The 15483-nt window shown below is 38.1% G+C and overlaps 1 protein-coding gene across 6 annotated transcripts in view; it reads left to right on the forward strand.

The window, feature by feature from the left end:
• The window catches only part of SAP130 (Sin3A associated protein 130), a 260377-nt gene that overhangs the window by 9791 nt on the left and 235103 nt on the right, over positions 1-15483 (forward strand). For all 6 annotated transcript variants that reach the window (XM_053709950.1, XM_053709947.1, XM_053709951.1 and 3 more), the window contains exons 2-4: positions 5245-5456; positions 6450-6552; positions 8187-8422. In XM_053709950.1, the coding sequence (XP_053565925.1) occupies positions 6456-6552; positions 8187-8422 (333 nt within the window). In that variant the 5' untranslated portion in view covers positions 5245-5456; positions 6450-6455. The remainder of the gene's footprint in view (positions 1-5244; positions 5457-6449; positions 6553-8186; positions 8423-15483) is intronic.

Consider the following 15483-nt stretch of genomic DNA (forward strand, 5'->3'; position numbering starts at 1 on the left):
ATCTTTCCGCCTCTAGTTCTTCTTCCAAGAGTGATCTCCAAGATTCTAAAAGAGCGTTCGTTTGTTCTGCTGGTGGCTCCAGCATGGCCTCACTGGTTTTGGTATGCGGATCTTGTTCTGATGGCTACTTGCCAACCTTGGACTCTTCCATTAAGACCAGACCTTCTATCTCAAGGTCCTTTTTTCCATCAGGATCTCAAATCATTAAATTTGAAGGTATGGAGATTGAACGCTTGATTCTCAGTCATAGAGGTTTCTCTGATTCCGTAATTAATACTATGTTACAGGCTCGTAAATCTGTGTCTAGGAAGATATATTATCGAGTCTGGTGTTCTTCTCATCATTTTTCCTGGCATTCTTTTAGAATTCCTAGAATTTTACAGTTTCTTCAGGATGGTCTGGATAAAGGTTTGTCTGCAAGTTCATTGAAAGGACAAATTTCTGCTCTTTCTGTGCTGTTTCACAGAAAGATTGCTAATCTTCCTGATATTCATTGTTTTGTACAGGCTTTGGTTCGTATAAAACCTGTCATTAAGTCAATCTCTCCTCCTTGGAGTTTGAATTTGGTTCTGGGGGCTTTACAAGCTCCTCCGTTTGAACCTATGCATTCTCTGGATTTTAAATTACTTTCTTGGAAAGTATTGTTCCTTTTGGCCATCTCTTCTGCTAGAAGAGTTTCTGAGTTATCTGCTCTTTCTTGTGAATCTCCTTTTCTGATTTTTCATCAGGAAAAGGCAGTGTTGCGGACTTCATTTAAATTTTTACCTAAAGTTGTGAATTCTAACAACATTAGTAGAGAAATTGTGGTTCCTTCATTGTGTCCTAATCCTAAGAATTCTAAGGAAAGATTGTTACATTCTTTGGATGTAGTTAGAGCTTTTAAATATTATGTTGAAGCTACTAAAGATTTCCAAAAGACTTCTAGTCTATTTGTTATCTTTTCCGGTTCCAGGAAAGGTCAGAAGGCCTCTGCCATTTCTTTGGCGTCTTGGTTAAAGTCTTTGATTCATCATGCTTATGTCGAGTCGGGTAAAACTCCGCCTCAAAGGATTACAGCTAATTCTACTAGGTCAGTTTCTACTTCCTGGGCGTTTAGGAATGAAGCTTCGGTTGATCAGATTTGCAAAGCAGCAACTTGGTCTTCTTTGCATACTTTTACTAAATTCTACCATTTTTATGTGTTTTCTTCTTCTGAAGCAGTTTTTGGTAGAAAAGTACTTCAGGCAGCTGTTTCAATTTGATTCTTCTGCTTATAATTTCAGTTTTTTTCATTATAAGATTAAAACTTTATTTTGGAGTGTGGATTATTTTTCAGCGGAATTGGCTGTCTTTATTTTATCCCTCCCTCTCTAGTGACTCTTGCGTGGAAGTTCCACATCTTGGGTATTTATTATCCCATATGTCACTAGCTCATGGACTCTTGCTAATTACATGAAAGAAAACATAATTTATGTAAGAACTTACCTGATAAATTAATTTCTTTCATATTAGCAAGAGTCCATGAGGCCCACCCTTTTTTTGTTTTTTATGTTTTTTTCTTTCATGATTTAGATAGAGCATGACATTTTAAGCAACTTTCTCATTTACTCCTATTATTATTTTTTCTTCCTTCTCTTTCTATCTTTATTTTAAAAGCAGGAATGTAAATCTTAGCAGCCAGCCCATTTTAGATTCAGCACCATGGATAGCGTTTGCTTATTGGAGACTTACATTTACCCACCAATAAGCAAGCATAACCCAGGTTCTCAACCAAAAATGGGCCAGCTCCTATGCATCACATTCCTGCTTTTTAAATAAAGATAGCAATAGAATGAAGAAAAATTGATAATAGGAGTAAATTAGAAAGTTGCTTAAAATTGACTTGCTCTATCTAAATCATGAAAGAAAAAAATTGGGTTTAGTGTCCCTTTAAAGGGCAGCTTGGCACCAGCTCACACAGTCTTAAAGGGGCAGGCACACACAAACGTTAGTGGGTAAACTCATACCACATATTGTCTTAAATGGAGCAATAACAGTGTGCATCCGCATGCAACACACACAGCCTTAAAGGGATACTCTGTCTTAAAGGGACAGGGACACCTGCACACACATACACACAGAGCACTCACAGCCTTTAAAGGGACAACTTGCACCACACGCACACAGCCTTAAAGGAACAGCTCACACCATGCACAGTCTTTAAGGGACAGGCACACAGGCTTTTAAGCACACCAAAATGCACAATGCCTTAAAGGGGCACTCAGTCTTAAAGTGACAGACACAAAAACAGCCTTTAAAGGGTCATCTCACAACACCACACGCACACAGTTTTAATGGTACAGGTGCACAAACACAGCATACACAGCCTTAAAGGCACAGATCACATTACGCTTGCACAGTTTTAAAGGCACGGACAAACTCACTCAGTAAACTTTTCTCTTTGTCTAAACAGATATGGAATGTTAGAGATATTTTAGATGGAGTTTGACTCTTCAGTTGTAATGAAGATGCGCTATAACTTACTTTTTAATGTAGCACTGAAATTTGAATACCTTGCACTCCAGCCGCCCACTTCAAAAGTAATATGTTTGTTGAGCTAACAGTTTAAACTGTTCTCCAATCTGTGCTCTACAACAAAAGTGCTTTATGTCTAGAGTGCTGATTATTTCAAACTGTTAGCTCAACAAAAATATTAATTTTGAAGTGGGTGGGCCATAGCACAGGGTATTTGAATTTCAGCACTAGTTAAAGCGTATCATTATTACAACCGAAGAGTTTAAACTCCATCTAAAATATCTCTAACATTCCTGATCTGTTTAGACACAGGGAAAAGCTTACTATCACTTTAAGGACTGTGTGTATTGTGTGAGGTACGCGCCTTTAAGACTGTGCTAGCGTAATGTGCTACCTTTAAGGCTGTGTGTGCTGTGTTTGTGCACCTGTGGTGTGAGCTGCCCCCTTAAAGGCTATGTTTGTGTCTGTCACTTTAAAACTGAGTGCCCCTTTAAGGCTTTGAGCATTTGGGTGTGCTTAAAGCCTGTTTGCCTTTCTCTTAAAGACTGTGCATGGTGTGAGCTGTTTCTTTTAAGGCTTTGTACGTGTGGTACAAGTTGTCCCTTTAAGGCTGTGAGTGCTGTGTGTGTGTGCAGGTGCCCTTGTCCCTTTAATACAGTGACCCTTTAAGGCTGTGTGTGTGTTGCATGTGGATGCATACTGTTATCGCTTCCTTTAAGACTGTGCATGTGGTGGGAGTTTACCCACTAAAGGTTGTGTTGCCTTCTCCTTTAAGACTGTGTGAGCATGCGGCGAGCTGCCCTTTAAGGCTGCGCTGTGTGTGCATGGTGTGAGCTGTTCCTTTAACGCTGTTTGCATGTGATGCAAGTTGTCCCTTTAAAGGCTGTGAGTGCTGTGTGTGTGCAGGTGCCCATGACCCTTTAAGACAGAGCATCCCTTTAAGGCTGGGTGCGTTGCTTGTGGGTGCATACTATTATCACTCCCTTTAAGTTCGTGTGTGTCTGCCCCTTTAAGACTATGTGAGCAGGCCGAACTGCCCTTTAAGGCTGCGCTGGGTGTGCATGGTGTGAGCTGTTCCTTTAACGCTGTGTGCATTTGGTGCAGTGGCGTATTTAGGTTTTGTGCTGCCTTAGGCAACCAAACTTCTGCTGCCCCCCCCCCCCCCCCCTTACCTGTGACGTGACCTTTTTTTTCCATGGCATTTCCAAAGTAAATGTTCATGTTCAAGTGCGCTTGTGTTTATATGTGCGTGTGTAGTGCAGTGTGCGTGTGTAGTGCAGTGTGCGTGTGTAGTGAGTGTGTCAAGTGGAACTCAAAAAGTGCTGACCGAAAAAAAATCTGCTGAGCTAGGCTAGTGCCTTGTTTGCCTAGGCCAAAATACGCCCCTGGTGTGGTGCAAGTTGTCCCTTTAAAGGCTGGGAGTGCTGTGTGTGTGTACGTGTCCCTGTCCCTTTAAGACAAAGTGTCCCTTTAAGGCTGCATGCGGATGCATACTGTTATCGCTCCCTTTAAGACTGTGCGTGTGGTGTGACTTTACCCACTAAAGGTTGTGTGTGCCTGCCCCTTTAAGACTGTGTGTGCAGGTGTCAAGCTGCCCTTCAAGGTTGCGCTGTGTGAACATTACTGGTATCTGTCCTTTTAAGACTGTGCGTGTTGGTGCAAGTTGTTCCTTTAAAGCTGTGAGTGCTCTGTGTGTATGTGTGTGCACGTGCTCCTGTCCCTTTAAGACAGAGGGTCCCTTTAAGGCTGTGTGTGCATTGCATGCAAATGCATACTGTTATCGCTCCCTTTAAGACTGTACGTGTGGTGTGAGTTTACCCACTAAAGGTTTGTGCCTGCCCCTTTAAGACTGTGAGCATGCGGCGAGCATAGTGTGAGCTGTTCCTTTAATGCTGTGTGTGTGTGGTGCAAGTTGTCCCAACTTGTGTGAGTGATGTGTGTGTGCAGGTGCCCCTGTCCCTTTAAGACAGAGTATTCCTTTAAGGCTGTGTGCGTCTCATGCGGATGCACACTGTTATTGCTCCCTTTAAGACTATATGTGGTATGAGTTTACCCACTAACATTTGTGTGTGCCTGCCCCTTTAAGACTGTGTGAGCAGGTGCCAAGCTGCCCTTTAAGATTTCACTGTGTGAACATTACTGTGATATGTCCCTTTAAGACTGTGTGTGTGGTGCTAGTTGACCCTTTAAAGGTTGTGTGGGGTTTTGCCTGTCCCTTTAAGACTGTGTGACCAGACCAGGCAGTGAGCTGCCCTTTAAGGCTGTGCTGTGTCATCATTATTTTCTCAGCAGGTTGTACTTTTGGTACTGACAGGGCTGCTTTTAAGTGTCTGTGTAGAGTAAACAGTTACAAATGTATAAAAACCTGCAGAAATAAAATAAAAACTTGTAGGCTGAGCGTTTGATACAATGTATCCATGTAGGTGAGCAGAGCTGGCTGCTGGGGAAAGTCTATGGGGAAAACAGGGTATTTATACCCCGTAACCCAAAATATGGCTCCCCTTTTTGTTATTGGAGACACAAACATTGTAGAATTGTTGGTAACCCTCATCTGAATCCCCATACCAATTTTCGAAGTAAAATAATGGGATATGGTCGAGAAAATAATTTAGAACGCTAAACTCAGATTTCACCCACATTTTTTTTATTATTTATGTGTGCCTGATTCTGCCTGACACTATTTTTGCAGTTATAAATAAAGTTTTCTTCAAAAATAAAAAAAACAACTGAGCTTTCTTTCGTCTTGTTTAGCTTCAAGAGGGCGGAGTTAACTGGTCATGTGACGCGCTGGAAGTAAGCGGTTCAGTTAGACTGAGGTGAGAGAAAAGATCCAGACCGGAAGCGGAAACCGAAATAGAAAACGAGAGAAGAACCGAGTCAGTCATCTGGTTACCGAACTGACAGTGAATAAGAAAAAGGAGTGGTGCATTGTACATTGGAGGAGTGATAACCTCGCCTCGTATGTAAGTGTCTGTATAAACAAGGGAACGTGTTAACTGCTTGGTTTCTGCACATAGATACTAAGTATATGTATTTATTATGATTTATGCTTTTTGTTATTTTTGTTCATTGACCCACTCAGACTGCTTGCTTATGTGTCCGAAAACATATGCCAGTGTTTGCTCTTAGCAACAGTTAAACACACATATTTTTACATTAACCCACTGATTGCCAGAGATGACTACTACACACTGTGTTCTTGGACGTGGAAAGGGAGTCTAAAACCTTATTTTCAATGGTAAACAATGTTTTTTTATTTGTTCTACATTGTGCATAATGAAAATAACCAAGTGTATTAGTGCATTTACATTTTACTGCAACATAAATGGTGGGGGTGGTTACAAACTGCTCTATGAACCTGTATCCATTCATAGAGTAAATATATATATATATATATATATATATATATATATATATATATATATATATATATATAATGAATTTGACAGTTTAAAAGGACAGTGAAGTCAAAATTAAACTTTAATTTTTTATGTAGAAAGTGTCATTTTCAACTACTTTACAATTTACTTCTATTTTCAAATTTGCTTTGTTTTCTTGATATTCTTTGCCAAAGAGTAAATTTAGGTAGGCTGATATTTCAGGAAAGTGCACGTCTATGGCAGTAGTGTTTGTAACTATTTATAACATTACTATAAACAGTGTTGCAAACACTGCTGCAAAGTGGCTTAAGGCATGTGCATGCTCCTGAGTTTATCCAGGATCACCCTTTAACAAAGGATACCAATAGAACTAAGCAAAAATTATCGTAAAAGTAAATTGGTAAGTTCTTTAAAACTCCATGATCTATCCAATCCATTTAATTTAAATTTTGACTTTACTGCCCCTTTAAATCTATAGAACCACACATTCTTACCTAGTTTAGTAGTAGTCATTTTTGAGAACAAAGCAATATCATATACTGTAATGTTTTCATTATATTATATTTCTCTCATCAGGCGGATATGAGCTCCCAGCAGTTCCCGCGACAAGGCGCTTCCATTGCACAGCAGCAAATTATGAGCAGTGGAGCTCCTGTGGTGCAGAATTCTGCAGGATCAGGTAATACTTACAGTAATACACAATGCTTAAAGGGACAGTAAAGTCATAATTGGACATTCATGATTTAGACAGAGCATACAATTTTAAACAACTTTCCATTTTGCTTCTTTTATTTAATTTGATTGCTTCTCTTATCATTTGCTGAAAGGGTTATCTAGGTAAGCTCAGAAGCAGCAAGAACCTAGGTTCTAGCTGCTGATTGGTGGTTGCATATATACACCGATTGTCATTGGCTCACCTATGTGTTCAGTTAGAAACCTGTAGTGTATTGCTGCTCCTTTTACAAATGATACCAAGAGAATGAAGCAAATTTGATAATAGAAGTAAACTGGAAAGTTGTTTAAAATTGTATGTTCTACCTAAATCATGAAATAAACATTTTGTGTTTTATGTCCCTTTAAAGGACATGGAACAAACATTTTGTTTCTTTCACTATTTAGATAGAGCACACAAACTTAAACAACTTTTCCTTTTACTACTGTTATCAAAATTGCTTAATTCTCTTAATATCCTTTAATAAGCAACAATGCGCTACTAGGAGATAGATGAACACACTGTATGAGCTAATGAGAAAACGAATATAAGTGCAGCCACTAGTCAGCAGCTAGCTCACAGTAGTGCTTTGTTGTTCCTGAACCTACCCAGGTGTGCTTTTCAACAAAGGATACAACGAGAACGAAGCTAATTAGGTAATAGAAGTATAAGTTGTTTAAAACTGTATTCTCTATCCGAATCATGAAAATTAAATTTTGACTTTACTGTTCCTTTAAATGGACATTGTAGTCACTTTTTTGTTTTAATTTAAAATAGGGCATTTAAAACTATTTTGCTTTTTTTAGTCCACATTGCATTTTTCTGATTAAACAGTTTGGGCTGTAGAGTTGTCCCCCTTTTCCTTATTAGCCTGTGTCATAAGTAAGGAGTGCACAATTGTTAACGTCTTTATTCATTTCTATTTCTATTTAAATGTAAATAGGCAAAAAAACATTTCAACATTTTTAAATGCTGCTATATGAGATGTATGGTAGGAGACTATTTACTACAATGTCCCTTTAAAATGAAAAGTGTTTTAACAGGTATTGAAGTTTGATTTTTAAGGCACTTAGCCATAAAATCAGCATAATCAGATGTGTTAATATTTGAACATGAGTAAATATCCTAGTGGTGTTGTTTATTAAAGGTACATTGAATGCTAAATTAAACTTTCATGATTTAGATTAATCCTCTGATGGTTTAAAAAAAGTTCTTTCTCCTGGTGCTTAAAAGGACAGACACCTTAAGAATTTTATATAAAATGTTTATTGTATGTGGTAAAACAATGTTGCGGTATACTTTTTAAATTTAGCCTTGAAAATAGTGTATTTCGTAATTCTGAGAATTGGAAATGCACCCTACTTACGTCTCAAGGCTAACTATGCTGCATATATTTCTCTGTCTGGCTTAATCACATAGCATTACAGCCTTCCTAGTGTTAAAATTACACGCTTTAACAGATTAGAGAATGTATATTTAACGCTAATAAATATTATGTGTGTGTGTTAAAACAGCTCTATCTGGTCCTCTCCCTTTTTTTTACCTGACCAGAACAAACATAGTTTTAAAGCCATTACATTTTTCTTCCCTTACCCTCCCAGGTGGTGATGAGTCAGCTCGAGATATGGAGATCCAGCCTCGAGACCCTCTTGGTACCAATACAGGCCTTCCACCTCGTGATGATAAACAGGAGCCCGTAGTAGTTAGACCTTATCCTCAGGTCCAAACACTGACCCAACACCATCCTGTGCAATCGGCTACTCCCCTAACCATGATGGCTCAGTCTGCTCACCTCACCTCTGCTGTCCCCTTGTCCTTTCCAGAGGGCATTCTGAAGGTGAGAAACTTACAATGCTTGGTCTAAATAGTGCATGCAGGTGCTATAATTCTTATTGTCCTGTATAATAGGTAGATATCAATTAAAATGTAAACCCCTTTTTTATGGAGATATATTCCTATTTTTATTTGTATTGGAGGCTTCATAAGTAAGGAACAACAGTATAATATGGATCAGGGTAAATACAAACTGAAAATAACTCACATTGTATATGTATGTGAAATGTATTTGAAGTATATGTAATCCTTATTTTTGAGTTATTTTTTTGTTTGCTAAGTTCTAATGTGATATATAAAATAGTAAAATATATATATAATATGCAGCCTTAGATTGATAGCCACCATGAACCATTACAAAAAAGGGTTGACTAAGCTGTACTGAAAACTATTATACTCATTTTTGTGAGATTTGTAATGAACGTGTGTAGCAATTTTTACTTTCACAGTGACAGAGAAAATAAAAAGACAGTACATCATGGGTAAAGTTTAAATGTGTTCACATGCAACACTTTTTATGTAACGCTTATTTACTGCACTTCTTCAGACAATGAACAAAAATGAGCTGCAAATGTATTTGCAAGTTTAGTACATTTAAGTATGAACTATGATTTATGATTTTTAAAGTAAAAAAGTTTAAATACCAACTGCTATTTAAGTCTAGTACTTGTGACATTAAGATCAACAACAAGAGGGGATATCCCTGTAGTTTTTCTTTTTTATGATTTTAAGTAGGGAAAAAGGCTAGTCTGCCATCAGACTCATCTGAAATGTGTATTGAAACACGCTATCTATGGAAACTATCTTTGACAGAAATTAACAAAACTTTGTGTTTATGCACAACAAATTATTTTCTAAATTAGGAAATCTAAATATCAAACATCCCCGTAGCTGTCTTTAAAATGTTTTATTAGCTGAAAATGCTTCTGACTCTTATAAATAAATTCACTCTTAAAAAAAAAAGGTTTTAAATTGACTTAATTCCCCATAAATTAATCAAATTAATAAAACATTGCAGTATACATGTATTTATTTAGGTTGCCTTTTCTGGAGAAATTGTGCTTGTCCAACTCCTTTAGAGAGGGTGGAAGTCATTCTGTAACCTAAGTATGCTGTAAATTGCTTGAACTAGCTACATGAGGCTCAGTGATTGCTTACACAAGTGCATAAGCTCATTTTCAGTTTGTTTGTATTGACCGCTGTCAAGGGCAATAAGATAATTATACTGATTAGGGTTTTTTTATTTTTATTTGTGAAATTTTGCTGATAATGCTAACAAAGTGGAAGTTTTCTTTTAACATGTGTAGTTGTATAGAACTCATCTGCTAGTCAATATTTAATAGTTGATATATTATAATCATATTAAAAAAAAAACACTGTGGTGGAGCCTTTAGTTAAAAAGTCAGATTTACTAGCAAATTTCAGAATAACTTTGCCAAGACCAGGTTTAAACCCTGGTTTCTCGGGTCTCAGTTCTGCTGAGCCATCACAAAACTCTACCTTTTGATTTGCTTCTGAACATTTCTACATTTTCATTACTTAAGAAACTCTCAGCTATGGTTTGGCACTTTATGTATTAATGTAAAGTTCTAAATATATGTATTGTACTTATGTTTGCCATGAGTCAGGTTTATGTATATTTCCTATTGCAGACTATCAGTTTCAAAATTGGGAAAAACGTATTTAGGAAGTTTTTTCTTACCTGGGTTATAGTCTTTTCTTCAAAATTGACTGTTTCCTTTGATTTTCGCGGGCAAAATTAGGCTTGCGAGGCCGCATAATGCTAATATTTATTGCGTCATTCTTGGCGTGAGAATTTTTTGGCGCGAAGGTACGTTCACATATTCGCTATTTCTGGCGTCTTAGTTGATGCCAGGTTCCTTGCACAAGGTTGCGTCTGCCATGACGTGAGTTGCGTCATTTCCAGATGTTGTTAGCGCCAAAAAATTTCATTTTGCATTGTGCGTCATACTTGCTGCCAAATTTAATTATTTAAACCCCACTCCCTATATGCCTCTTGCCTTTTTCTATGCTCAGAGGGCTATGCTGTTTGCATTTTTTCCCCCATTCCTGAAATTGCCATATAAGGAAATCGATAATTTTGCTTTATATGTTTTTTTTTTCCTCTTACATTTGCAAGATGTCTCAATCCTGTCTCAGAAACCTCTGTTGGATTCCTGCTGGTTGATAAAAGTTCTACCAAAGATAAGTGTATCTGTTGTAAATTAGTAGAGATTATATCTCCAGCGGTAGTATGTAACAGTTGTCATGATAAGCTTTTACATACAGAGAATGTATCCATCAGTACAAGTACAATGCCTGTTGTTCCTTCAACATCTAATGTACATGATATCCCTGTGACTATAAAAGATTTTATTGCTGATGCGATTCAGAAGGCTTTGTCTGCTATTCCGTCTTCTAATAAAAGTAAAAGGTCTTTTAAAACTTCTCATAAAGTTGATTGAAATTTCAAATGACCGACAACATACTGATTTATCCTCCTCTGATGAGGATTTATCTGATTCAGAAGATCCTACCTCAGATATTGACACTGACAAATCTGCTTATCTCTTTAAGATGGAGTATATTCGTTCCTTGTTAAAAGAGGTGTTGATTACTTTGGATATTGAGGAAACTAGTCCTCTTGATATTAAAACTAGTAAATGTTTAAATTCTGTTTATAAACCTCCTGTGGTTACTCAGAGGTTTTTCCAGTTCCTGATGCTATTTCTGATATGATTTCAAAGGAATTGAATTGGCCTAGTACTTATTTTATTCCTTATGCTAGGTTTAAAAAAATTGTATCCCTTGCCAGCAATTAGATTGGAGTTTTGGGAAAAAATTCCCAAGGTTGATGGGGCTATTTCTACTCTTGCCAAATGTACTACTATCCCTATGGAAGATAGTACTTCCTTTAAGGACCGTTCAGATAGGAAACTTGAATCTTATCTAAGGAAAGCTTATTTATATTCTGGCTATCTTCTCAGGCCTGCCATTTGTATGGCTGATGTTGCAGCTGCATCAACTTTTTGGTTGGAAAGTTTAGTGCAACAGGAAACAGATCCTGATTTGTCTAGCATTGTTTGCTTGCTTCAACATGCTAATCATTTTATCTGTGATGCTATTTTTGATATCATCAAAATTGATGTTAAATCTATGTCTTTAGCTATCTTAGCTAGAAGAGTTGTGTGGCTTAAATATTGAAATGCTGACATGGTATCTAAGTCTAGATTACTATCTTTCTGTCAGGGTTTCACTGTTTTGTTTGCCATGTGCTGCTGGCAGCCATTTTACTCACCTCTCTTCCTGACTATGGTGCATTGTGAGGGATGCTGCTCATTTCCTGCACTTCCTTTTATGGCCAGACTGGTGTGCATCATCCATGTGAGACAGGATGCAGTCTCAGAATTGTGATGTCATCACTTATTATTTAAAGGGCCTCTGTTCAGTTTGCTTTGCCTTTGCGTTGTCTCAGACCTGTTTGTGAAAGTTCCTGTGTATTACCTGGCTGCCTGACGTCCTTCCTGATCCCTGGCTTGTTCCTGACTGCTGTTTTCCTTGTTGCTGATTCCGGCTCATCTGACTATTCGCTTTGGCTCCTGACTCTGCTCGTCTGACTACCTGCTCTGGTTTTGACTCCTGGCTTGTTATTTGACTTGTGGACTTTTTAAAATTATTTTTTGCTATTAATAAAGGTGTGATTATTTTTGCACTTCTCGTCTCAGTCTGATTCCTGGCACCCTGACACTTTCTTTCTAAGGTAACTATTTAGTTCTCAGTTGGATTCAATTATTTCAACTGTTACTGGGGGGAAAGGGAGTTTTTTTTTTTACCTAAGGATAAAAGATCTAAGGGTAAATCTAAGGCTTCTAATTGTTTTCGTTCTTTTCGACTGAATAAGGAACAGAAAGCCAATCCTTCCCCCAAAGAATCTGGTTCCAATTGGAAACCCTCTTCAAGTTGGAATAAATCCAAGCCTTTTAAGAAACCAAAGCCAGCCCCCAAGTCTGCATGAAGGTGCAGCCCTCATTCCAGCTAAGCTGGTAGGGGGCAGATTAAAATGTTTCCAAAACATTTGGGCAGATTCTGTCCCAAATCAATGGATTCAGAGCATTGTCTCTCAAGGGTATCGAATAGGATTCAGAATAAGACCTCCTGTGAGAAGATTTTTTTTTCTCTCATGTGTTCCAGCAAACCCAGTGAAGGCTCAGGCTTTTCTGAAGTGTGTTTCAGATATAGAGCTTTCAAGGGTAATTATACCAGTTCCCTTTTAAGGAACAGGGTCTGGGGTTTTATTGAAATCTATTCATTGTCCCAAAGAAAGAAAATTCATTCAGGCCAGTTCTGGATCTGAAAATTTTGAACCATTTTTTAAGAGTGCCAACTTTCAAAATGGTGACTATAAGGACTATTCTGCTTTTGTTCAGCAAGGTTATTATATGTCCACGATAGACTTACAGGATGCATATCTTCATATTCCGATTCATCCAGACCACTATCGGTTTCTGAGATTCTCTTTTCTAGACAAGCATTACCAATTTGCCGCTCTTCCTTTTGGCCTAGCGACAGTTCCAAGAATTTTTTTCAAAAGTTCTCGATGCCTCACTCTCTGTAATCAGAGAACAGGGTATTGCAGTGTTTCCTTATTTGGACGATATCTTGGTACTTGCTCAGTCTTTACATTTTGCCAAATCTCACACAAATCAACTAGTGTTGTTTTTTTTTCTTTCAAAGACATGGTTGGAGGATCAATTTACCAAAAAGTTCCTTGATTCCTCAGACAAGGGTCACCTTTTTAGGTTTCCAGATAGATTCAGTGTTTGACTCTGTCTCTAACAGACAAGAGACGAATAAAATTGGTTTCAGCTTGTCGGAACCTTCAGTCTCAATCGTTCCTTTCAGTGGCTATGTGCATGGAAGTTTTAGGTCTCATGACTGCAGCATCGGATGCAATTCCCTTTGCTCGTTTTCATATGAGACCTCTCCAGCTTTGTATGCTGAAGCAATGGTGCAGGGATTATACAAAGATATCAGAATTAATATCCTTAAATCCCAATGTTCAACTTTCTCTGACTTGGTGGTTAGATCACCACCGTATAATTCAAGGGGCCTCTTTTGTTCGTCCAACCTGGACTGTAATCACAACAGATGCAAGTCTTTCAGGTTGGGAAGCTGTCTTGGGAACTTTGACAGCACAAGGGGTTTGGAAATCTCAAGTGGCGAGGTTACCAATCAATATTTTGGAACTCTGTGCTATTTTCAGGGCTCTTCAGGTTTGGCCTCTGTTGAAGAGAGAACCATTCATTCGTTTTCAAACAGACAATGTCACAACTGTGGCATATGTCAATCATCAGGGCGGGACTCGCAGTCCCCTAGCTATGAAAGAAGTATCTCGGATACTTGCTTGGGTGGAATCCAGCTCTTGTCTTATTTCTGCGGTACATATCCCAGGTGTAGACAATTGGGAAGTGGATTATCTCAGCCGTCAGACTTTACATCCAGGGGAGTGATCTCTCCATATCCAGATTGTTCAGATGTGGCGTCTTCCAGAAATAGATCTGATGGCTTCTTATTTAAACAAGAAACTTCCCAGGTACCTATCCAGGTCCAGGGATCCTCAGGCAGAGTCGGTGGATGCGTTAGCAGTTCCTTGGTTTTACCAACCTGCTTATATCTTCCTGCCTCTAGTTCTTCTTCCAAGATTGATCTCCAAAATCATCATGGAACATTCGTTTGTGTTTCTGGTAGCTCCAGCATGGCGTCACAGGTTCTGATATGCGGACCTTGTCCGGATGTCCAGTTGTCAACCTTGGCCACTTCCTTTAATACCAGACCTTCTGTCTCAAGGACTGTTTTTCCATCAGGATCTCAAATTGTTAAATTTGAAGGTATGGAAATTGAAAGCTTAGTCATAGAGGTGATTTGATACTATGTTACATGCTCGTATATCTGATTCTAGGAAGATTTACTATCAAGTTTGGAAGACTTATATTTAATGGTCTTCTTCTGATAAATTCTCCTGGCATTCTTTTAGAATTCATAGAATTTTACAGTTTCTTCAGGATGCTTTGGATAAAGGTTTATCTGCAAGTTCATTGAAGGGAAAAATATCTGCTCTTTCTGTTTTATTTCACAGAAAGATTGCTAAGCTTCCTGATATTCACTGTTTGTTCAGGCTTTGGTCCGTATCAAGCCTGTCATTAAATCAATCTCTCCTCCTTGGAGTCTTAATTTGGTTTTGAAAGCTTTACAGGCTCCTCCTTTTTAGCCTATGCATTCTTTGGATATTAAACTACTTTCTTGGGAAGTGTTGTTCCTTTTGGCTATCTCTTCTGCTAGAAGAGTTTCTGAATTATCTGCTCTTTCTTGTGAGTCACCTTTTCTGATTCTTCATCAAGATAAGGCAGTTTTGCGGCCTAAATTTACATTTTTACCTAATGTTGTGAATTCTAACAACATTAATAGGGAAATTGTTGTCCCCTCTTTGTGTCCTAATCCTAAGAATTCTTTGGAAAGATTTTTATATTCTCTGGATGTTGTAAGAGCTTTGAAATATTATGTGGAAGATACTAAAGATTTCAGGAATACTTCTAGTCTATTTGTTATCTTTTCTGGTTCTAGGAAAGGTCAGAAAGCTTCTGCCATTTCTTTGGCATCTTGGTTAAAGCTTTTGATTCATAATGCTTATTTGGAGTCGGGTCAGGCCTCACCTCAGAGAATCACAGCTCATTCTACTCGATCAGTCTCCACTTTGTGGGCTTTTAAGAATGAAGCTTCAGTTGATCCGATTTGCAAAGCAGCGACTTGGTCTTCTTTGCATACATTTACTAAATTCTACCGTTTTGATGTGTTTGCCTCTTCGGAAGCAGTTTTTGGTAGAAAAGTTCTTCAGGCAGCTTTTTCAGTTTGATTCCTCTGCTTATGTTTTAAGCTTTTTTTTTCAATTATGAGAAACATATTTTTTTGGTTGTGGATTTAATTTTTTCAGCGGGAAATGGCTGTTTTTATTTTATCCCTCTCTCTCTAGTGACTCTTCTGTGGACTTCCACATCTTGGGTATTTCTA

Source organism: Bombina bombina, chromosome 4, assembly GCF_027579735.1.
Source record: "Bombina bombina isolate aBomBom1 chromosome 4, aBomBom1.pri, whole genome shotgun sequence".
Taxonomy (NCBI): Eukaryota; Metazoa; Chordata; class Amphibia; order Anura; family Bombinatoridae; genus Bombina; species Bombina bombina.